Source organism: Thamnophis elegans, chromosome 2, assembly GCF_009769535.1.
Source record: "Thamnophis elegans isolate rThaEle1 chromosome 2, rThaEle1.pri, whole genome shotgun sequence".
Classification (NCBI taxonomy): Eukaryota; Metazoa; Chordata; class Lepidosauria; order Squamata; family Colubridae; genus Thamnophis; species Thamnophis elegans.
In genome coordinates, this window is record NC_045542.1 from 107,459,154 (window position 1) to 107,483,805 (window position 24,652).

General features: G+C 36.8%; 1 protein-coding gene across 1 annotated transcript in view; it reads left to right on the forward strand.

The window, feature by feature from the left end:
• Positions 1-24,652, forward strand: part of IPPK (inositol-pentakisphosphate 2-kinase) — a 33,934-nt gene that overhangs the window by 2,151 nt on the left and 7,131 nt on the right. Inside the window, exons 2-10 of the mRNA XM_032209096.1 lie at positions 1,271-1,318; positions 7,629-7,724; positions 10,307-10,373; positions 17,126-17,238; positions 17,895-17,984; positions 18,357-18,415; positions 19,083-19,155; positions 23,786-24,065; positions 24,495-24,645. Of these exons, the coding sequence (XP_032064987.1) occupies positions 1,271-1,318; positions 7,629-7,724; positions 10,307-10,373; positions 17,126-17,238; positions 17,895-17,984; positions 18,357-18,415; positions 19,083-19,155; positions 23,786-24,065; positions 24,495-24,645 (977 nt within the window). The remainder of the gene's footprint in view (positions 1-1,270; positions 1,319-7,628; positions 7,725-10,306; positions 10,374-17,125; positions 17,239-17,894; positions 17,985-18,356; positions 18,416-19,082; positions 19,156-23,785; positions 24,066-24,494; positions 24,646-24,652) is intronic.

Sequence of the window (24,652 nt, forward strand, 5' to 3'; positions counted from 1 at the left end):
GCTATTTTACAAAAACTAACTTCTTTCTTACTGAAAATCACATTACAATGCTATCATTTCTTTGCCAAGTTTTTGGGAGGGGCAAGATAAACATACTTGGTAGAGCTCAACATTGCATCCAATTGTGATTTGTAAAGCCATAGTTTATTTTATTTCATGAACAAACAGATGACAAGCCATCAATTTTGAAATTGTTGTGATTAAAACATAGTTTGGGTAATTTGACTTGCTCTTGTTTGAAAGCATCCCATGATTTGTGAAGCTGCATCCCCAGAAGTGGCTATTTGTAATAGTTCCTTGAAACTCTTTACATGGTTTGAGAAGGAAATGATATAAACAGTGGTTTACTTACTCTATACATTATGAAGATGCATCACAATAATTAAGATCAATGTTAATGATCAACTAATAGTCAGCATTTAATTTTGATTACTTTTCTAGTCACAATATAATTTGTTTATACATTAATGGGCTTCTGTAGAGTAATGGAAAATAATTATACCTAGAGACATGTATTTTACGAAGTAATTTGTATTCATTGACTTTGGTCCCAATAGCAAAAGAATAGAATAAACAAAACCCAAGGGTGTATAGAGTTTGCATTTTATGCTCTAAATGCCTTAAGCTGATTCTGTTCTTTTCTTAATAATAGAGGTTGAAGAGTTCAGAGCAGGTTCTGCTGCTTTTTTTCTCCGCATGTATTAACCTAGCAAATGTCATTTCCTACCAAATTTATATTTAATTATAGTAGAACTGTTGGATCATCATTTCAGAGATATTCCCTTTTTCAGACAGAGAAACTGAATGACCACAGATGGACAAAAAAGCAATGGGAGAAGGAATGACTTCCAACTTTCTGCAGGTTTCTCCATTGATTTTCCTTCTGGGAACCTGACAGGGAGTGTGGGAAATGACAGTCAGACAATTGTAGCTGACTGTAACATTGCTGAAATGGTCACAATTTTGCCAGGTTTCAACCCTAGGAGGTAATGGGATTAATTAACTGACTTGAAGTCCAGAATAAGGATTGTCCCTAAGCACAGCTTACTTATTTTGAACTTTGATTTAATTACTTGCTGACTGGAACAAGTCATGTTGTGATGAGATTCTGCTTCATATCATCTGAGAGCTGCATGCTGGATAAAATTTATTTGCCTATATTCAATCTAAAAGAAAAGGGATTTATTTTAATCACTTTTATTTTAACTGATAGCAGCCTATAGTTCAAATTACTAAATCATATTAATTTTGCACTTTTTTTACATTCTAGCACTGCATAGTACTACGCTTCTTGAAATTTCCTCCAAATCGAAATAAGGTGAGTTAGTTCAATGTTATTTTTTATTGTTTTGCTAAAGAGAGATGCTATTTATTTCACATTGTATACCAAAGTAGGAAAGGTGTGCAACTGCATTGTATATTATCATTTGTTTTCAGACTTTCTAGATAAAAACATCATAAAATCTTAAACTTGATTAAAATGTAAGCTGAAATCTAAGGATATGAACATTAGCTTCATCTTTTTAACCAATTAATATATTATATTATTCAGTTAGTAAATTAATATGTACAGAATTAAATATTGTTAAAGGTATCTTTTGATAATCCTTAACAAAAACACATAAACACATGAAATATAGCTTCCATGTTTCTAGAAATATTATTTCACAGTAATTGGTTCAAATGGTGTCACCAAAAGAACCATTTTTAAATCATTGATATATAGCTTAAGTTATTTGGAAAAGCCATTCTGTATAATCTATAAAAACAATCCATTGTCGTTTCAAAGTCTTATTTATCTTTACTTCTAGTGAACCAACAAACATTTATAATTTGTAGATAAGCCCAATTCTGCTTTATCAATGTATCTGATCTCAGTGTGAATCATAATAATAATAATAATAATAATAATATGCAAAGATATAATAATTAATAATAATAATAAATAGTTGCAGCTAATAACGAGATCTGGCAATGGCTAAGAGCAGGAAAGTTGAAGAGAGAGACAGAGGGGCTAATTCTCAGTGCAGAAGATCAAACATTAAAAACAAATGCATATAAAGCCAGAATTGGAAAGATGGCAACAGACAGCAAATATTGCCTCTGTAAAGAAGCTGAAGAAGCAGCAGACAACCTATTTAGCTGCTGCAAAAAGATTGCATAGACTGATTACAAACGACGGCATTCTCTATTGATGGGTTGGTAGAAATATTTCTGATTCAACTGAAATTGGAGATTCTGCCTGTAATGTATAATTCAAGCTTTGCATCCGCTGATTTTCTTGGCTATGACTATTTGCTGCTTTAACATCTGGCTTGCAGCATTGGCATCAACATTGGAGGGCAGGGTTGTCAGCAGCATTGGGGACAGGATGGCATCAATGGAGGGAGAGGGCAGTGATGAAGCATTGGTGGGGAGACAGCAAGGCGTCATTGTCCCTCTACAACAGTTCCAGTTTCTCATATGGCTCCTTGGGAAAATTAATTCTGTTCTAGGTCATATTTCTTGATTAGGTATTGGTCTTGTTCTTCAGTTTCTTTTCTTCTATCTGTTTTAACTTGCTTGCACCTGATCTTATCTCATTTTGATTTTATTTTCCAACCCAACCTTCCATTTTGCTGATGCACCATTTGATTTATTTTTTGTTGATTGATTTTGCATCCAAGATTTTCAGTTATAATTGCAACTATGTTGTGTATCAGTTGTTTTGTTTCTTGAAATGAGTTGGTACTTAACTTTGATATTACAATATTGGCATAATTTATACTTGTGCAGGGAGAGTCACTTTGGTGTAGTTGTTAAGAGATCAGGATAGGAACTAGAAGGCTCTTGAGTTCTAGTCTCATCTTGGGCATAAAGCCAGATGGGTGACCTTGGGCCATTCACTTTCTCTCAGGAAGGAGGAAAAACCTTGCCAAGCAAAGTGCAAGGACTTGTTCTCTGAGAATCAGACATGATTGAATTGAAGGGGGAAAAAACCCTTTGGCTAGCTATTGTTTGTAACAAGCTTCAAACAATTATTTATTTTCAGTCGTTGTATATTTGCAACTTTTCTTCCAATAGTCCTGCAGCTGCTGACCTTGGTTGTTCAGCACCCAGTTCTGAGTCCTGTAACCTACTTATCATCAAATGTTCAGGAACTCCAACACTTAGTGCTAGCCTTGTTGATCCAGGCAATGACTGATCTGGTTGACAAAATCGCCATCAGTCTATTGCAAAGGCAGCTTTCCTTGGAATAGCTTATATCTTATGACAATACTTATAATATTATTAATCAGCAATGTTTTCCCAACCCAGTTGGAAAAGGACTGGATAGATAGACAAAAATGTCACATCCACCATAAATATCTGGCTTTGTAACCAACCAGATGATAAAATGTATATGCTTCCAGATTCCCAGAGAGTCTGGGTGGTTTATTAATTGTTTAAAACCTATTAAATCAAGAATACAACACAAACAAAAAAGATGGCAGAAACAACAAACCCAGGTTGGAACAAAGAAAAAGAAGATAAGAGGGTTTCAGTGACCCTAAGCAAGGTTTTGGGCAAAAAACCAGGTCAGGCTCTTGATAAACATTATCAAATAGACTAGGATTAAAAATATTGAATCTAAAAATGCAAATGTTCAGGTTCAGGTATATTTCCATTATGTTTTTGCATATAATGGCATAGTCAAGATATTAGTTTTTTGTCTCTTATAGATTATGCCCAATATATACAGTTTTGTAAATCTTACTAGAGCAGTGTAAATAATAATTGTTTCTTAAACATATAAAAAGCCCCCACAATCTCCTTTGAATTCTTAGCTATATATTAAATATATTGAAATTGTAGTTATTAATGTTGTAAGAAAAAAATGTCTAAGATATGCAAGTAAACACATAATAATCCTAAAATTTAGGAAGATTGCTAAGCACTTAAATTTTTAACATGACAACAGTGCAACAAGTAGAAACTAAAGAAAGAAGAAGAAAGGAAAAAATAATCCACTGAGAATCTTGCTCACTTGAGGTTGAATTTTTCCCTCTATAAAGGGACTCATGGACAAGGAAGAAATGAGATGACTACAGTTTACCAATCTAGAATTCTGTTTAATTGCTCTGTTTCAAAGTTCACTTTTTCATATATTTGGTTCTTCATGCATGTTCCATTTATAAAACCAATAATAAAGTTTAAAAGGGACCTTCAAAATTCATCATTTTATATTAAGATTATAAAATAAAGTAAAGTTAGAATTTGTTCAGGCCAGTATTGAAAAAAGAAATTGTCTTGAGGACAGTGCAAAAAGAAAAAAGAAGAAGGTTGCTAGGTCATGTCTGTACAGTACGGGGTTAAGTGTAAGTGGGGAAATGCTCTTAGGTTTCCTATCCAGATATCCATAGCAGTAACATCTTAAGAAACCAAGGTATTTAGATTTTACTCCTGTAGTAGTTTCTCTTTCGGGTTTACAATACAATGCAATACAATGGCAGAGTTGGAAGGGACCTTGGAGGTCTTCTAGTCCAACCCCCTGCCTAGGCAGGAAACCCTATACCGTTTCAGACGGATGGCTATCCAACATCTTCTTAAAGACTTCCAGTGTTGGGGCATTCACAACTTCTGGAGGCAAGCTGTTCCACTGATTAATTGTTCTGTCAGGAAATTTCTCCTCAGTTCTAAGTTGCTTCTCTCCTTGATTAGTTTCTACCCATTGCTTTCCTTCATGCTAATTTAAATTTTTAGTAAATTCAAATACTCAAAAATAATTGGTAGTGTTATTTTGTAGGTAAAGGACTTAATTTGACTTTAATTTCTGAAAACCATATGGGAGGCCATATTTCAAAATTGTGCTTATTTTACTATTTTTTTGATAGGACAGATCTTCCTATCAAAATATATTTCTGTGGCCTGAAGTGCTACAGGTACTAGATTTATCTAAGCACGCAGTTGCCTTGGACAAACTGTAACTTTCCAGAAGAGGTGAATTGACAGTGTTTTCAGTGAAACGCTGAGTACTGATGAATGTACTATTTGTCTTGGTGGATGCTATTGTCTCTGTAAGCATGGATTGGTACAAATATGACGCTGACTTTCCTCTTACAATCATTTCAGAAAAGAACGGTTTCTCTGTTTCTAATGTTAATTACTGCTGCCCTTACTGTGCTAATTGCAAGTGTTTTGTTAAAGGGTATTGTACCAGACTCTCTAAATATGTGATTTAAGCTGACAGAAATGGTATAAAGCTACCCATGTTGAAACATCTTTAAAAAGCGCAGAACAGATATTCTTTTTGGAGTACTCACAATATTGAGTAATAAAAATTACTATATTTTTATTTTTTGTTCAGTTTATTTGTCAGTTCAGCATAATGATGATGATCCTTTTGATTAAGATTTAGTGGATTTTGAGTTCTTGCTGAATTCTTAATCTAACCTCTTAAGTAAAATGAAGCAATTATTTTTATTTATCCACATTTAACTTAGACACACAAAAGCCTGCTAGTATGACATTGACTTCTTTCCATAAAACCAAAACATATATTTATATTTTGAAGGTTTACAAAATATGAAGCTTTTTTATAAATCCTGCATAAAATCATGTTTGAATTATTGGTTATATAACATAGTTTACATTCATTTAATTAACCATTTCAGTAAAGTTGCCTAAGATAGTTTCTGTAAGTATTGTTCTATTTAAGTAAAATCTCTTTTGGGTTGATTTTCTTGTGATTTCATGGACATATCCATGCTGCTTTCTTAGAAGCAGCATGAAAGTGTTTGGCATTTCCTCCTATTGTGAAAAATTTCCACAATGTCTTCAACCTGGTTTTCCCCTTGAGATCTTCCCTTGAAATACTATAGTAATTAAGGTCAGTCACAGTTTGTTTCTGAGTTCAGGCAAGTCTACTGAGGTGTTGCATCTTCTGAGACATTATTTCATGTACTGCTTGCTTAATTAGCCAATTAAACATGTTCGCTGTCAAGTAAATATAGCACTTTCACTCTGTGAGGATTATCCTTTCAGAGGAACTATTTCATTTCTGTTTCTTCTTACATTGTCCTCTTGCTATACCTACCATGCTACTCTTATACTAGAGACAAATTTTGTTCACCTTGACTCTTATGTCTTGATCTATTTCAGAATGCCTGAGTTTGCATAATTTTCCAGAAGTAAGGCCTTTTAGTTATCCAGACTGAAGAGTTTATAAGTTGAATAGCTGTTATTTTGCTAAATAATAAAGTAGATAAAACTTTTTTGTAGGAAAGGATTTCTGAAGCCAGAAGTTAGTCTCTAACTCTTATATTGATATATCTGACAAATGGCTGAATTTAATTTTTAAGCAGAAATAGACATTTAATGTAGTTATATTCGGAATTATTAAAGATGTTCCATGCAAGGATTGAGCCATGCACAGAACAGGCAGTTCTGGGCAATCAAAGTCTAGGAAGAAACTTGTGTTTCATATGGACGTGGTCATAGAACATATGTGTTCCAACACAGGTGTTCTGAAATAAGGACAATAAGAAAAATAGATATTAGAGTTTATATTCAGTATGCAATAACTAGGTGGAGAAAATAAATAGAGGGAAGGGTGAATGGGTGAGTGGTATGGGCATATGCAGAGGTAGTGGGTGTGCCAACAGTGTTTAAATAAGGAGAGGCAAAAGAAAGGAAGGTGTGGAAATACCTGGTATGAAGTGGACAGCCAGATGGATATGGTGTATTTGATTCCAAGTACATCAGTGGCCACAGTGATGTACAGAAAGAGAAAGGAGGGAGTAGAAAATTTGAGTGAGGGGCAGTTACATGGGCCTACCTTGCAGAGGAAGTGATGAAAGAAGGGTGAGATGCAGGAGCCTTTCCTTCTCTCCTGGTAATTGTCTTCTGGATCTGCAAATGTTCCAGGTTCCACTTCAACTGGACAGTCACCTCACTTGGAATGGTTCTGCTGGACCACATAGTCATAGTGTCCCATGCATGGAACAAAACATATTCTTTATTTAATATATCTAATTTAAAGCTGAGATATTAAAGAAATCATCAGGAATTAATTTAGAAGGATTTAGAGTGCTCATTAAATCATAATGCTGACCTAAGAATACATATTGTTAGCTTTTTAAAAATACATGAGAGAAGCTGCCGATTTAGTTTGTGTTTTCAATAAAACTTAACTAATATTTTTACATCTTAGTTTTTCCCATTTCTTATTCATTTCTTCTTCTATGAATCAGTGATACCTTTGTTTCCTTTGATTGTCAAATTGCTACACATATACACTTTTTTAGGATTTATAAGTTGTATATCCAGTTTATCAGAAAATGGTCTCTCTTGCAGTGAATTGTTTGATAGGCAAATAGTAATTGCAGTGTATTGATTATGTGCATCTAAAATATGTATCTTATAGAGAACTACAGTTTGAGAGAAAACTAGTCTAAGTACTGATGTTAGCTAAAGGTGTGAATGATATTAAAAGTAAATATTTTCTTGTTTGCTAATAAAAGAGAGGCAGAGTGATAGAAATTTGTATTTGGTTTGGCAATTAATACAAGGAGTTGTGTTCTCTGCATATTTGATCCAGAGTAGTTAGAATTTCTACCTATTACTAATGTATATTTTGTTTCACTAAATATTTATGTTTGCTTTTTTAGACACCAGAAGAAATCTCTCATCATCTTCAGAACATAGTGTATTTTGGCAAACACATCATGAAGCACTTTTTTGGGGAGAAATATGTTCATCATGGGGTAATTATTATTTTATCATTCTTTTTAAATAAGCAGAATTTTTTTCTTGCAATGTTTTATAGCCTCAGGTGGTTGATTTTGACACAAAGAAAAAGTTTGTAGTTTAACTTGTAGATCACATATATGGAAGTTAGGTAAAGGTAAAGGTTTCCCTTGCACATATGTGCTAGTTGTTCCCGACTCTAGGGAGCGGTGTTTTAAAGCTGAAGAGACAGTGCTGTCCGAAGATGTCTCTGTAATCATGTGGCCGGCATGATTAAACACTGAAGGCTCACAGAACGCTGTTACCTTCCCACCAAAGGTGGTTCCTATTTTTCTACTTGCATTTTTACATGCTTTTGAACTGCTAGGTTGGCAGAAGCTGGGACAAGTAATGGGAGCTCACTCCATTACACAGGCATTCTAGGGATTCGAACCACCAAACTGCTAACCTTTCTGATTGACAAGCTCAGTGCCTTAGCCACTGAGCCTCCATGTCCCTATAAAAGATAGAGCAGTGGCCAAAAACTTTTGTTGTATACATTCAGAATAGTTACCCTAAGTTTCATACAGTAGCAAGAAGAAGAGCGCTTGAATGTGGCTTTTCATGATTCTGCCATTGATCATTTACAGTTACCCCTTTTTAAAGTAATTGGGTAGAAATTGTACATGATACACTTTTTAAAAATATTGAGATTGTGAGTCATGAAATGATTAGGTAAAAACATTTGTGAATAAAAATATTACCTATATCCTACTTCCACAAAAGGTGTAAGATGTAAATTGAGTGTTAATTAAATATAAATAAACTCTCAGCATGTAATTGATAAAAACAGAATTCAAAGGACAAGAATGCAGGCTTATCTTACATATTTCACTCATTATCTTAATATTTATTTCTATTCTACTTTCTACCAAGACCTGCATTTAATGCTACTAACACAATAGAAGTAAAATAAAAAATCTATAGAATTAAAGCAAATGCTTTTTGAACATTAAAATGTAGGACAGGTGTTCCTTGGCTTATGTCCATTCATTCAGTGACTATTCAAAGTTACAGTGATGCTGAAAAAAGTGGATATACAACTGGTCGTATTGCAGCACTCCTATGGCAATGTAATTGCAATCTGGATGTTTATGTGCCTGGCTCACAATACATACATACATACATACATACATACATACATACATACATACATACAGCCTGCACTATCCTCCCATGATTTAAGCACTGCCTGTTCCAGTCCTCTTAGGCCCTCCCTTAGCTGTTTTGAGGTATCCCCAAGTTATTTTACCCAGGATTCCCAACGCTTTCTGTTTAATGACCACCTTTTGGGATTACAAGGCAACTGGGACTGCTCTAGATTGTCATCACTAATCGCTGCAGTCACATAATGTCACTTTGCTTAGTTAACCTCTCACATTTCTTTATCTGTCTTTGATATAAAGCATGTTTTTCTTTCACCAGACTAACCTTCATTTTATTTTTCTAATTCATTATTGACATCAGATTACAAATCAACTCTATCCAACATATAAACATATTCTTGAAGGTATTTTAAAGTTAATTCCAATACTTCTTCAAAAAAGGCTGTTTATTAAATATTATTAAAAAGGAAACAAATACAGAAAACTTATTTAAAGTTCACATTTGCTTAAAAAGGCACCTTGCTGTGCCACTTCCAGGAAAGGGAGTGGAATTGGGTGACAACTTCTCTAGTCTTGACCTTTAATTGGAAAATTGAATTCGGATGATTCATGCATTTAGTGGCTGCTTGCTCTAAACTTGAGCTAATATTTTTCAAATTTTGATTGGTTTTGAAATTGTGAACACATAAATACTGTATTTAGTAATGAAACAGATACAATAATGTTTAGTGTACAAGAAGCATTGGAATCAGGGATTATTAGCAAAGTTAGTAGATATTACTAAGAATATTAGGTAATTGAAGGAGTTTTTGTATTTTCTAGGGAGAGTTTGGCAAAATTATTATTCAAAGCTGACTGTTGAACTGAACTCTGAACTTTAAGGCAGTATTCTCCCTCTCTCACCTTTTCACCCAACGTTCCTCAAGGCATGTTTACTGAGCAATCATCTTTATTTGAAAATATTGTCGCCTTGCTATGCATATATATATAGAGCGTAATTTTTCCTGTAAATGTATTTTATTCTATAGATTTGTTAATTGTTTTACAGGGCGGCTCCAATTATTACTGACTGATAGAAAGAATAAGTTGAATCTGAAGTAATCAAAATGATTACTTAGTGACACAGTCACTAAGTAAACCACATGACAGAGAGAGGGTGGGGAGAGAGAAGATTGTTTGTTGCTGCTGCCTCATTTAAAGTTATGTCACGCAACTGTGATAGTGTTACTCAGTGTTTACTGTCAGGGGCAAAAATGTGGGCATAAGTGCACATATTGGTTGGAAAGTGATTTTTATACTACTGTTTATTGCATGTTATTACCATTGTATTTGTGAACAATCATTATCCAAGTCAGTTGCTAAATGGGGACTACCTGTAGTATTCAGCTTACATATAGCAATAGGAATTACCATCAATATAATAAAAATATTTAAACATCTTTTAAATCTTTTAGGAAGTTGTCCAGCTCTCTTTGGACTTTGTGAAACAACTTTGCTTAAAGATCCAGGCAGAGAGGCCAGGTAAGAAATTAAAATAATGGCACAGCTATTTGAACATAAAGTTGAAACTGTATTTTCTGAAACTTGGCTATCTCAACTCATCTGCAAGTTGATTCAGTTTTCTTTAAAAAAGCATAGAAATGTGGTTTGCCCTTGTCTTCTAGGCCCAATTTCCCAATCTTGTTTATTGCCCTGTTATTCCCTTGAAATCTTCCATACAAGGATTATTACTACTGCCGAATAAGAATAAGAAAATTAGATTTATGTAGATTATAACCACATGATTCTTGTCTTGTGTTTAGCCCCAATATTTTAATGGTGTAATTACATCATGGGACAAACAGATCTTGCTTATGGAATTAATTGTTCAGTTATTAGAATAAACATTGGTGTTGCCTTCAGTACTGGTTGTCCTCAACTAACAACCATTCTTTTAGCAATTTTTCAAAATTACAATGGCACTGAAAGAAGTGATTTACAACCAGTCCTTGCAGTTAATGAAGTTTGCCCATATAATGCATCTTAGCTGCCAAGTATGTTCCTGAAAACGATCGTCAGTACTTACCTGAACGTCGATTCTAATGATGAGAGAGGGAGGTGCTACCAGTGGGCGATCATCAATCCTGATGGGTCCATAGACTGAGAGAAATTTGTTGCAGCCACGCCTCTAGTCCTTCTCTCCAGTTTTCTTGAGGTCGTAGGGAGTAAACCTGTGAATCAAATGTCACAACAAGGAAAGAAACAAACTCCTCCCCCCCAAGCAGCTACTCTACTTATGGTGGGAAGGTACAACCTCCCTCTCTCATCATTAGAATCGACGTTCAGGTAAGTACCAATGATCGTTCTCAATGATGAGCAAAGGGAGTGTTACCAGTGGGATGTACCCAAGCTAGTGTCCATAGTGGGGGAAGAATTATAAATTGGTAGCGGCTGATGGAGCCACTACTTGCTGCAACACTCTATGGCCGAATATGCTTCAGCTGACGCGTAAGCATCTAATATGTAATATCGAATAAATGAAGTAGGAGTCACCCAAGAAGCTGCCCTACAGATATCTTCAAATGGCGCTCTAGTTGCCGTGGTGGCCGCACTGCGAGTAGAATGTGCAGTAATTCCTTGAGGAGGACTTTTGCCCTTAGCTACATAGGCCAAGGAAATCGCTTTCCTTAATCACCTACCTATCTGTTAGATGTCACCCGTACACCTTGCATGGATGGTTGGAAGGACACCAGAAGAGCTTCTGATTTATGGAATGAGACTGTTCGACGGAGATAAATTCTCAATGCTCTGCGGACATGAAGTCTGTGCCAGAGTTGCTCCCTAGGATGAGATGGAGCAGGACAAAAGTTGGGCCCTATGAAACAGGGTATTAAGTTTGGGTAGAAAAGCCAGATCTAACCATAATGTCACCCTGGTGGAAAATGCATAGATCGTTACGTGAGGACAGAGCCCCAATCTCTGAGATGCGTCTAGCGGATGCTATAGCAATCAAAAAAGTCATTTTAAGAGTTAGGAATTGAAGGGATACCGAGCGAATCAGTTCAAAAGGTGTTTCAGTCATAGCCTGTAGAACCAAAGGTAAGTCCCATGTGGGAAATCTATGTACTACCGGAGGGGCAATATTGGCAGCCCCTTTCAAGAACCTTCTAACTAAAGTAAGATGAGATAGGGGAACATGACTCTCACCTGGTAGAATGGTGGAAAGTGCTACCATTTGGCGACGTAAGGTATTGTATGCCAAACCCTTGTCTAACCCAGCTTGCAAGAAGTCTAAAACTTGAGGCACATATGCGTCCTCTGCCCTAATGGATGTCGCCTCATACCACTGTACAAACGCCGACTACGTAACCTTATATATTCTAGTGGTCGAAGATCACCTGGCTGCTTCTAAGGTGGAAATAACCTTAGCAGACACCTGGGACACCTCCATTCCAGTCTGGCTTCAGGCCTGGCTACAGCACAGAAACCGCTTTGGTCGCATTGACCGATGATCTCTGGAGAGCCAGGGATGGAGGCCACGCCTCCATCCTGGTACTCCTTGACCTCTCTGTGGCTTTCGATACCATCGACCATGGTATCCTTCTGTGACGACTGCGGGAGGTGGGGGTGGGAGGCACTGTTTTACAGTGGTTCTCCTCTTACCTCTCGGACAGGTCACAGTCGGTGTTAGTCGGAGGACAGAGATCGACCCCTAGGCCCCTAACATATGGGGTGCCGCAGGGTTCGGTCCTGTCCCCCCTACTTTTTAATATCTTTTTAATATCTACATGAAACCGCTGGGCGAGATCATTCGACGGCACGGGATAAAATACCACCAGTATGCGGACGATACACAGTTGTATCTGTCCGCCCCGTGCCAACTCAATGAAGCGATGGACGTGATGAGCCAGGGCCTTGAGGCTGTTAGAGACTGGATGGGGGTTAACAAGCTTGTACTCAATCCAGATAAGACCGAGTGGCTGTTGTGCTTCCCTCCCACTAATTGGCCAAGTGTTCCATCTCTCATACTGGGGGGTCAAATACTACGCCCCACAGATAGGGTCCGCAACTTGGGAGTCCTCCTGGACCCACAGCTGACTTTTGAACACCATTTGTCAGCTGTGACCAGGGGGGCATTTGCCCAGGTTCGCCTGGTGCACCAGTTGCGTCCCTACCTGAACCGGGAGGCTCTCACAACAGTCACTCGTGCCCTTGTGACCTCTAGGCTGGAGTACTGCAATGTGCTCTACATGGGGCTGCCCTTGAAGAGTATTCGGTGACTTCAGCTGGTCCAGAATGCAGCCGCGCGAGCGATCGTGGGTGCACCTCGTTTCACCCACGTAACACCTATCCTCCGCGAGCTGCACTGGCTGCCTGTTGATCTCCGGGTGCGCTTCAAGGTGCTAGTTGTCACCTACAAAGCCCTTCATGGTATTGGATCTGGGTACTTGAGAGACCGCCTACTGCCAATTACCTCCACTAGGCCAATAAGATCCCATAGATTAGGCCTCCTCCGAATTCCATCAGCCGGTCAATGTCGACTGGCAACTACCCGGAGGAGAGCCTTCTCGGTGGCTGCTCCAACCCTATGGAACGAACTCCCCGTGGAGATTCGTACCCTCACCACCCTCCAGACCTTCCGCGCAGCCCTTAAAACCTGGCTGTCCCGACAGGCCTGGGGCTAAAGACTTCAACCCCACCCGAATAGTATGACTGTTGTGCTTTTTAATGATGTATTGTCTTCATGTGTATAACTTGTTTTGTCCTTCCCTCCCCCTGAATTGTGAGCCACCCTGAGTCCCCTCAGGGAAAAGGGCGGCATACAAATAAAGTTAAATCCAAATCCAAATCCCTACTCAAAATGGCCCTTTCAAGTGCCAGGAGGTTAGTTTTAGCCATTGAGGCTCTGGATGAATCAACACCCCTTGGCACAAGCAAATCTCCTACCTGGGAATTCTCCAAGGTGGAGACACTGACAGTTGGACCAAGTCCACATACCATGGTCTCCTGGGGCCAGTCGGACGCTAATAGAATTATCTCCGCCTCTTCTGACACTATCTTCCTGATGGTCCATGGAAGAAGGGGAAGGGGAGGGAAAGTGTATAGAAGGCCTAATGGCCATCGGCAGCTCATCTGTGTCCTCGGCTCCTCGAGTCCAATATCTGGTCACAAATCTCGGCAGTTGAGAGTTCGCCGGAGTTGCAAACAGATCAATCATTGGAGTCCTGAATCTGTGGGAAATACGCTGAAATATGTCCGGGTGAAGCTGCCACTCCCCGTGGTCTACTGTGGTTCGGCTGAGCCAGTCCGCCAGGTGATTGACAGTCCCTGAAATGTGATCCGCTACTATTGATATCACATGAATCTCTGCCCACAAGATCAGTCTGCCTCTGTCCACAGAGCCCTTGAATGAGTCCCACCTTCCTGTTCACCTTCAATTAACGGCTGCCCGCTTCGGTGGAAATGGTGGGTGGCTCAGGGAACGCTGGATTACATGGCGATAACAAATGCCGCGCTTAGACAGCTTGCAGGGCGCCCCCTGCAAGAATCCCACCAGCATGACTGCCGACTCCTGAAAGGCACTTCCTTTGGTGGCTGCTGACTCGCTGCAAAGGAAGGAGAAGGGCTGTCAGAAAAATCTTTTTAAAACGGAGCCGTGGTTTTTCCCGCCCCCCTCCCCCCGGCCACAGCCACGCAAGCCAGTTATAATTTTACTTTCAAGCCACCTCTTACCTCGTCTGCCGTGGACCTGTAACTTTAAACGCTACCAGATCCAGCATAATACAATCTGGCGCCGCGCAAGGAGGCGACGAGCCCGATATCTCCCCCACTCACTGAATCACAATCTCCAAAGTTTGAAGGAATTTAGATAAGGAATAGACCATATTAGCCAAATTCTCCTCAAATAATGTAAATCTCCAGAAAAAACAGTAAACCCACAGAAAATAGCAAGAGCTATGAAGAAACCCAGCCTAATTGGACCATAGACTGAGAGGAAACTGGGCAGAAGGAGTAGACGTGTGGCTGCACCAAATTTCTCTCAGTCTATGGACCAATCGGGATTGATTATAGCCCACTTGTAGCACCTCCTTCTGCTCATCATTGAGAATGTTTGTGTAGCTTGATCTATGAGTATATGGTGTGTGTGTGTGTGTGTGTGTGTGTGTGTGAATACACACACACACACACACACCATGTTTGAATTGGATTTTCCAATGTTATTGAGTATTGAACGTATAATTAATTGGACACAAATACTTCATTATGGTTGTAATTGTGAATATATACTTACAGATTCCTCAGACATAAAAGCTTCTATTCTTTTAGAGTTTTCAGGTGGTATCTGTGGAAAGTTATTCAGAGCAATAAAAGCTGATTAGGCCATCAAATGCGTAAATACTACGTTTCCTCTTTCAGAATAACTTGCCCTTTTAAAAGAGAAAAATGTAGCAGTATAATGGTATATTGTTTGATGCTAAAGCTGGTTCAACTTGTATTTTGTTGCAAAATAATAATAAAAAATCCCACGTAGGCTTTGCTGCAACAGGAAGCACATCTCTTAAATATGTTTCCCAAAGTTGAGTCATCATTACTTTAGTTAATGGGTTATAATTTATTTGTACCCATTATATTTCTTGGATGAATAATTAACATTTCTTACATTTAATACATTGGATATTTAACACTGTGTGGCATAGATTATTTCTGTTTTTACATTAAGTAGACACCTTTCTCCAGCATAGGATAAACCAAAGACTTTCCTGACTTGAGTTTGATTGTTTGTGATTAAATAAACATGTCCAAATTGGTTGTTTAGTATCACTATGAAAGTGACCTACCACTGCCTTCTTTCTGATTTCTCCTCCCCCAGCTTGCCTATAAATGTAGGATTTCCTGGTCTTCCATCCCAGACTTAATCAGGGCTGAGTTGATTAATCATTTAAATTTTTACAAATCTTAATTTGTAAAGATTAATTACAAGATACTTATTTACTTTTGAAACAGGTTGATAATTCAAATCTTCTTGACACATAAGCTTATTTACAGTGCAGCCAAGATTTGATTCCAAATCCAAAGTAAATTTTAAGTTCTTGTATTTTTCAAATAAATTGCTTCAGAGAATTTTTTAGCACAATTGCTACAAAGATGCTGCAACACTTGTATAGTTGAACAAAACCATATCTGATTACTTTTCCCCAAGAGTACTTACATTTTTTATTGAATATTTTTACATGAATAAAAGACAAATATGAAAACATGAATAAAAAATAAACTGGAAAAGATAGAAGAAGAAATGTAAAAATCAATACAAATAAAGAAGAAAAAGGTAATTAAAGAAGTGACTTCTGATCTTCATTGCAACATACTATCCCTCCTCCCTTTCTAAGATTACATTGCAAAGATCCCTTATATCCCATTTTCAGCTCCTTTTAATTTACAAATCCAAAAATTACTCACTTTTTTCCATTTTCAACAAAAAGTCCATAAAGGGGCTATAGTTTTTTATAAATGTATTTAAATTTATCTCAATCAAACAAATCAATTGTATCGTCTTCACAATCCCTTCTTCCATTGCTTTTAGGAAACATTTCAGACATGCATTTTAAAATGTAATAACATGTTTTGGGTAAAATGTAAATAGCAATCAACTTAGACATTCATTTGATTGAAATTTGTTTTGGCAGTTTGGGGAAGGTAATAACAAAGTTATTAGCCTCCTGTATTGAATAGCACGGAAAGTTGATGTGTGTTGAACACAATAGTAGGTTCTGTGTTTGTATTCCACCCTTCCTTGAAAGAGTTCAAAGCAGAAGTTATATACTCTCAACTATTTCTATGAGTCTGTGCTTATTTGGTAATTTGTAAAGATTTTATTATAGGTTTCCCATATTGAAAGCCAGTAATAACACTATTAACTAAAGAAAGTTTTTTTCTCAAACAAAAAAAATTGAAATGCCAATGGCTTATTGCTTTTTAACTATTTTAAACTATCAAGAGAAGAATGACATTTGCCATATTTTCTAAAAATCTTTTTCAGTTAATATGCTTTTATTTGGTATAGATGTATAGTATCATGATGTCTGTATATCCATAGTTTGAGCACGATTCCTTGTAGGGATTGGACTGATCATAGAAAATGATATTAAAGAAGAATTCTGTTAGCATAAATGAAAGGCCTGGGAACCATTCAGATTAACTACATACGGGAGTAATTGATAGCTGTATGTTTATTTGTGGTGCTCAAAAAGTTGGAGAATTAAACATGGGTGTAAGCAGTTCTCCTTTTTCTTTAGAATCACGCTGTGATAAAGAGATGGATGCTCTTAGTGGTTATGCTTTGTGCCTTCCTAATCTCACCAGGATGCATTTTGTTGAACATCGCCCTAAACTTTGTATAGAAATTAAGGTAAGTACATAAAGAATTCAATGCAATCCATACTTTGTGTTTACATGGTTGCTTTTATACTGCTGATGAATGAAATGTTAAACAATGTAGAAACATAATTTCAAGGTTTTGTTTCCATTAGAGGAAGTAACTATAAAAGATGAAATGGCATTTTGCAACGCATTTAAAGTCATAGAAAATTTGAAGCCCATTTTAATCAGGCTTAATTATTTAAAATAGAACTATACTATAGGTCACTTTGTATACCCATCCTGATGGCTAGTTCTCACAAAAGAGGTAGAATGAAACAGTGTTGTAGAGTGATTTTGTTTCTTAATCAAATACATTGACATTCTTCTTTTTGGATGGCACTTATGCAGATTTAAATGTTTGAAAATTTGAATAGTTAAAAGTGTTACAGCCATTTAGATTTATGCCAAATAAGTAATACTTTTGGGAATGTATCAATCATTTTTTGGCAAAAGTAAAATAAATATTTCTGCTCTTTGTCTATATTAGGATTAGAAAGTTTGTGTACTGCTTTTTATAAGAGTTCACTGAAAGGCTGAAAGAGCTTAAAGACCATACATTATTGGAAGTGCGTAGGGGAGGTTGGTATTATTTTTAAATACAAACCAAAGATGTCCTAAATTTTAAACTGCATTTTTTTCTTGCAGCCAAAATGTGGATTTCTCCCCTTTTCCAGTCATGTTTCACAAGATATAAAGTATAAAGTTTGTCGTTACTGCATGCACCAGCATCTAAAGGTAATGTACAGCTTAAGTGAATTGTAAGCTTTTGATAGCAGAGTAGAATTAATACTCCATTTGAATATGGTATACTTGATTATGTACAAGTCAAAACTCATTCCTTTTTCAGTTGTGAAGGCCATTTTATTTACATTAATATACACTGTCATGTAAATGGAAGGAAATGCTTTTGTTGGGAAAAGTGTGAAGAAGCAGAATGTTAGAGATTGTAACTTTCTTAAACTGGTAGAACAGGAAAACAAAACGCATGTGTGGAAGTGTCTGGAGATGTTGATGAACTCCCAGCTTGAACAGTTCTGGAAATTAACTGGAAATTTGAGAAATAAATAAATGCATATTTAGGAAGTCATATGTTCTGTTTGTCAACAGGTAGCAAAAGGAAAATGGAAACATCTAAGTAAATATTGTCCGCTAGACTTATTCTCAGGGTAAGAAAATATATATCTTATATTTATGTATATTTCCTTCATTGAACTTGTTGTTATTCTTCCTACTTGTTTTGAAGAGTTATGCTGCTATATGAAATTTTAACAACTATACTCATAACAAGGAAAGTTTCAGTCTTAATCAATACAGAGCTGCATGATATATATTATAGGTTATGGAAAGAAGTTAATAATGTTCTAGTTGGAAAAATAATTGGAACAATTTTCAGTGAAAAAATGTTGAAAATATGGATCTTAAACTGAGGAGAAATTTCCTGACAGTTAGAATAATTAATCAGTGGAACAGCTTGCCTCCCAAAGTTGTGAATGCCCCAACACTGGAAGTCTTTAAGAAGATGTTGGATAGCCATTTGTCTGAAACAGTATAGAGTTTTCTTCCTAGGCAGTGGCTTGAACTAGAAGACCTCCAAAGTCCCTTCCAACTCTGCTATTGTATTGTATTAAATATCTTCTAAGTAGAACTGTCTTAAGTATTAGAGTGGAGAATAGTTCCAGTCATAAGGTCATAGAGTTAGAAATAAAAGATATGTTTGAATAAAATAAAATGTGTTTGAAAGTAGATCAGATAAATCAGAGTGAACAAGTTTATTTTAGTTATGGATTGGTTACACTTCATTTTAAATATTCAGGGTTTTTTTCTATATTTTAGAAATAAACAGCGAATGCACTTCGCCTTGAGAAACCTATTATATGAAGCACAGAATAATTTAAAAATATTTAAGGTAAGTTGCTCTGGATTTTTCAAGGAAACTTTTGTTCTTCATCCAGCCTACTTCACTTTATTATTTTTGTTCTAGTATGCTTAATTAGGAAGCAACTTCTGAAGGTCCAAGCTCCCATCTCCATGATTTAAATAAAACCGCAATCAACACTTTGCTTACTGGGCAAATTACTTACACTGATGTTGTTTGGAATAATCCTTTACCCTTTTTTATTTTCTGAAAATAATTCAGAAATATGCTTAATGAACATGATTTGGAAGTTTAAAGTAGAGAAATGTTATAGAAGAGGAAGAGTGAATTGAGTCTGTCAGCGTTCCAAATATTATCCAGAATTAAATCATAGTTCAAGACATAACTTTAATCAAAGTTCCAATTTAATAAAACAGACATGTTGGTACATCTGTGGAAACCCGAATCTGAAAGCTTCCTGGGTTTCCACCCAGTTGAAAGTTCATAATCCTGTCCCCACACTCACAAGTCCATCACATGGTCCAATCTTCCTCTGCCACACTGGCATTTCCACCCATCTACTTCCGGTCAGGTACAGTTGGGCTTCTAGAAAGGAATGTTTTATTTTAACACCAACACATTCTACTCCTTACTATCCCTCCTCCCAATTCCCCACTAATGAAACAGCATAGTAAAGAAATAGAGAGAGTGTGTGGCAGGCCAAAGATCCTAAAAGGAATATGATGTCTGCAAATTTGGACAGAAGTATAAAAAATGATACATTTGTCTGGTTGAGAATTATGAAGCTCATTTGAGAAAACATACACTAGTTAGAAGCTGTAATTAGCATACATTTTTGGAAGTCTATACGCCTCTTTATGACAGTCTTGGATTAATTTTGGACCGGATATAGCTGCCATTATCTTCTGCTGTGGAAGGCTGGGGTCTCCAAAGTATCACTGTGCTTCTTTGATGGAGTATTCCCTCCTGTTATTTTCTTCAAGGTTTGGTGGGTCCTGCGTTATTCTCCTTTCACTTTCCTTTCATTCTCCAGATTAGTTTCAGTCCCTCGGCTTCTGTGCTGTTCTTCAACCAGCCATGTTAGTAGCAATTGCAATAGTATTTAGACTGCCTCATAGTGCCCCATAGACTGCCATATACTGTCCCATAGTGCATTACAGCACTCTCTGGGCGGTTTACAGTATTTGCATATTGTCCCCAATAGTCTGGCTCCTCATTTTACCAAACCTCGGAAAGATGGGTCAACTTTGTGCCCTGTCAGGATCAAACTCCAGGCTGTGGGCAGAGTTTGCCGCCTCCATAAGATGGATGAAATCAGTGTAACAATCTCTAGCATTTGCAAAGCCAACAGTCATATTCAGAAGGATTTTTTCATTCCCGTATTGGTTGATTTCAGTCTACAGCTCTTAATTATTTTTTATCTTTTGTAAATTACGTCTTAATTTTATATCTGGTATTGGAACAAGAAATATATAGAGACTTTGTTAGCTTTTTTTTTTTGCTGTGATTAGGGAAGAAAGAATATGAGAAAAGCAGTAAATTCGCAGGGTCTTAAAACTTCCTCTCTACTTGCTGCTTTTATTTTCCAAATCATGTATTTCTCCTGCTTCATGTAAAAGCTTGGTGAAGTAGTTTCCAGCTAAAAATTACTTACTCTCAGCTCTTCAGTTGCAAGATGCATTATCACACACTAATTTTAATTCAGATTGTCCTAACATATGCATATATCTTTCACAGTACTGTATTTTTCAGACTATAAGATGCTCTGGACTGTAAGACGCACCTAGATTTTGGGGAAAAAAGCAAGAAAAAACAATCTGCCTCTGTCTCCCAGCAGTTTGCCTCCTTTCAGCAAATAGCAAACAGCCTGGTCAACTTCAGCACAGCCTGATTTAGCATGAGCAGCTGATGGGTGGTTGGATCTCCCTCCTGGAATACAGCCTATCAGCTGTTCCAGGCTGCGGGGATCATCACTGTCCATTGCTGCTCATTGCTGCTGCTGCCTATCACGCTTTCACTCACCCCATTTTCGGCCTCCGTCTGTCCCATTTTTGGCCGTTCCAGGTGATGCTGACAGGCGGCGGAGGCAGCAATAGGCAGCAGCAGTGATGGACGGGGACGATGGGTGGAAGTGATCCCCGCAGCCTGGAACAGCTGATAGGCTGTATTCCAGGAGGCAGATCTGACTACCCATCAGCTGCTCGTGCTAAATCAGACTGTGCTGAAGCTGACCAGGCTGTTTGCTGCAAGGAGGCAAACTGCTGAGAGACAGAGGCCGAATGGTGGGGGCCTGCGGGTGGCTAGGGCTTTGGCAACATTTGTTGTATGGGATGCACAGACATTTCTACCCACTTTAAATAAGTGTGTTTTATACGCCGAAAAATACAGTAATCTTTTTCAGAATAGCAACATTATCAAAGAAGGCAAGAAGCACTAAATGAAGGAAGGCAGAAAAGAGGAAAGAGACTAATTAAATCTAGTTTACACCAGCACCAGTCATTTTATTTGTTTATTCCTTTCTATTGTTGGAATCCATTCTTACTTCTACCAAGCCCAAATATTATCATATTGACTTTTGTTCTTTACATTTGTCATTTGTCTTTGAGGATCTCATCAACTTCATTCAACCAGGATTTTTTTCATTTTTCCCCACCTTTCAAACATTTTCCTCACTTCTTTCATATATTTGTTTATTTATTTTATTTATTAAATTTCTAAGCTGTCCATCTCTCCTACAAGGTGACTTACAAATTAATATACCTTTTGAGATTAATCCTCATTCATTCTCTTTCAGAGTACTGGTTACCTACTTTTGTGTTCAGTTCACATACATTTATAATTCATTATTGACTTTATCTGTCACTGTTTTACTATACAAAATTTCATGTCTAATATATTTAACTTAGTGTTAAAGGTTTTCTTTTTATACACGCAACTCTCACTTTCATAGATACTCTTAAGTTTACTAAACATTACAGGCTGCTTCCTTTGCACCAGCATTTATGTGTCTTGCAGTTTGTGCCAACCATTTTCCTACACAAATTCATCTTGCTTGGATCACCATTTATATAACTTCCAGTCATTTACTGTGTATTCTTTGGTCTTTTATATATCAATTTTCAGCTCCATACATTTTGAAGCACTATTTAACATTCTCTATAGTCAATGATAATTCTTAGTTGAGTCTGTTATTAATTTTTTATCCTTCTTTCCAGATTTGCAGATGTACATTTACTGTTCTTCTATGGAATTTTTCTTTCAACTTCTACATCCGTTTTGTTAACCACATTCCTGAATGAACTTCACTCTTCATTTTCACTGACTTTTAGATTTTGATTGTTTGCATTGTTCATTGCTTTCCTAGATATTCCGGTGCATATCCATTATATACAGTGATACTTTTCATCATTCCACCAAGCATTCATTTTCATAGTTTCTGCTAATATCAGTGCACATACTTCTATAGCATTCTGTGACATAATTATTTTCACTCTCTTCCAAACATGCTCTTACATTTAGTTACCATTCATTCTGTTGGGATTGTAATTTATCTTGTAATACTGGAGTTATGCTCCCCACCCCCTTTTGCCATGCTATTTTACCCCAAGTTCAATTCTTTTCCCAAAAACTGATGCCACCATTTACTGGAATATAACTATGACTCATTTATGATTTTTTAAAAATATATACAGTGCTGTAATTCAGTTATTAGATGGCCTAGACCGGGGGTCTCAAACTGGTGGCCCGCGGGCTGGATGTGTCACATGCAGGCCATACCCACCCCAGCTCCACAAAGGGGAAAAACACCGTGAAACATCACATTATGGCAGTGTAACGCCACAAGTTTGACACCTGTGGCCTAGACATTGGCATTTGAACACAAATCTTTTAAATATTCATATTTTATTGTGTTTTACTAATCTAGGTGAAATGTTAATATATATTGCTAGTCCATGTATGATATGCCATATCTAAATAAATAAATAATGAATTCACTTCATATACACTCAGAACAATCTTGATGACAGTTATTCACACTTTGAAGTACATTTTAGCCTTTTCATTCATAATTAAAGCTATACTTTCACTTCAGTGCATGTTATTCATCAATCCTTTACCCTAAGTTTAGATTTTTATTCAAATCTGTTTTGCTCCTTTCTTATAGTTTCATGAACACACATTTCTTTTTCCCCCCTTCATTAATTTATGTACTTCGTATTTATTCTTCTTGTATTTTGAGTTGCAAAAAATAAACAGTGCAGAACTAGGTCATCACCTATAGCTATCAAGCTCCAGTACTTATCATGGCTTTGTTCAACCAACACTTTGAGATAGAGAAAGTGTAGACTAAATTACCTACCATAGTTGCCAACTGCAGCATACTCTGATAATGGTAAGATCAAGATCAGTTAAGTTTTTCTTTTGGCTAATATGCCATACATTCTTTTTAGTTTTACCTCCAAATAAACTCATGCTATTTTATGCAAGCTATGATATTAATTTAGAGACTATCTTGCAAGCCAAGTTACTGTTCTTTGCATCCTACCTATGAAGTACAGAGGGTATAACTGGAAAGTATAGTTGGGGATACCCCTTTTGCAACAGTTGGAATATTTTTGGTACTATTTTAAAGTATTAATTAACTTCTTTTCTATTACAGAATGGTGAATTAATTTATGGTTGCAAAGATAATGAGGATTCACTATCAGATTTGAATGAACTTGCTTGTCATCTGAAACCTTTCTTCTTTCCTTCAAATGGCCTGGTCAGTGGACCTCATTGTACAAGGACAATTCTGAAAGAGTTGATCCATGTAATAACAACAATTCTACTGAGTAATACAGATACCTGTAAAGCAGGTGATTTGAAGACAGTTCCCAGCTCACAAGGAAGGAGCTATTGTGAAGCCAGTGCTTTCAGTAAAGAGCTAGTGCGGAATGGTAAGAAATTTTGTGCCTTTTGCTGCAAGATATTTATGTCATTCTGGCCTCTTCACATCCTAAAATATACTATTTAAAATTTGCTTTGTTTTTAGTTTTAATACAGAATTTACTTTGCATGCATTGTTTAGAACACAAAAACTGTTGTTTTTTTTAAAGGATCAACTAGTCACGCTAAGGCTGGCTGGGCTACCTTCCGGAGGGAAGGAATTAAGCAGAAAGTTACTAGAAACTTTGTTATCTCTGATTAAACTGAACTATTGATAAATACATATTACATAGTGGGAATAAGCCCCATTTTTGAAATCTGTGTTTGTGTTTTAGAAGGATCACACCTAGATTCTCATCTGCATTTATGCCCCTTGCTGTTTTTGGTCAGAGAGATTGATATATCCATTGTAAAAACTGTTTGAAACTTATCCTTTTTAGCTAAAAACAAAATAGAAACCACTGGCTTGCCAAAGGGATGCCTCCTTTACAAAACACTTCAGGCTCAAATGCTGGATACACTGGATATAGAAGGGGTTTATCCTTTATACAACAGAGTTGAACAATACTTGGAAGAGTTTCCCAAAGAGAGGTAAGTG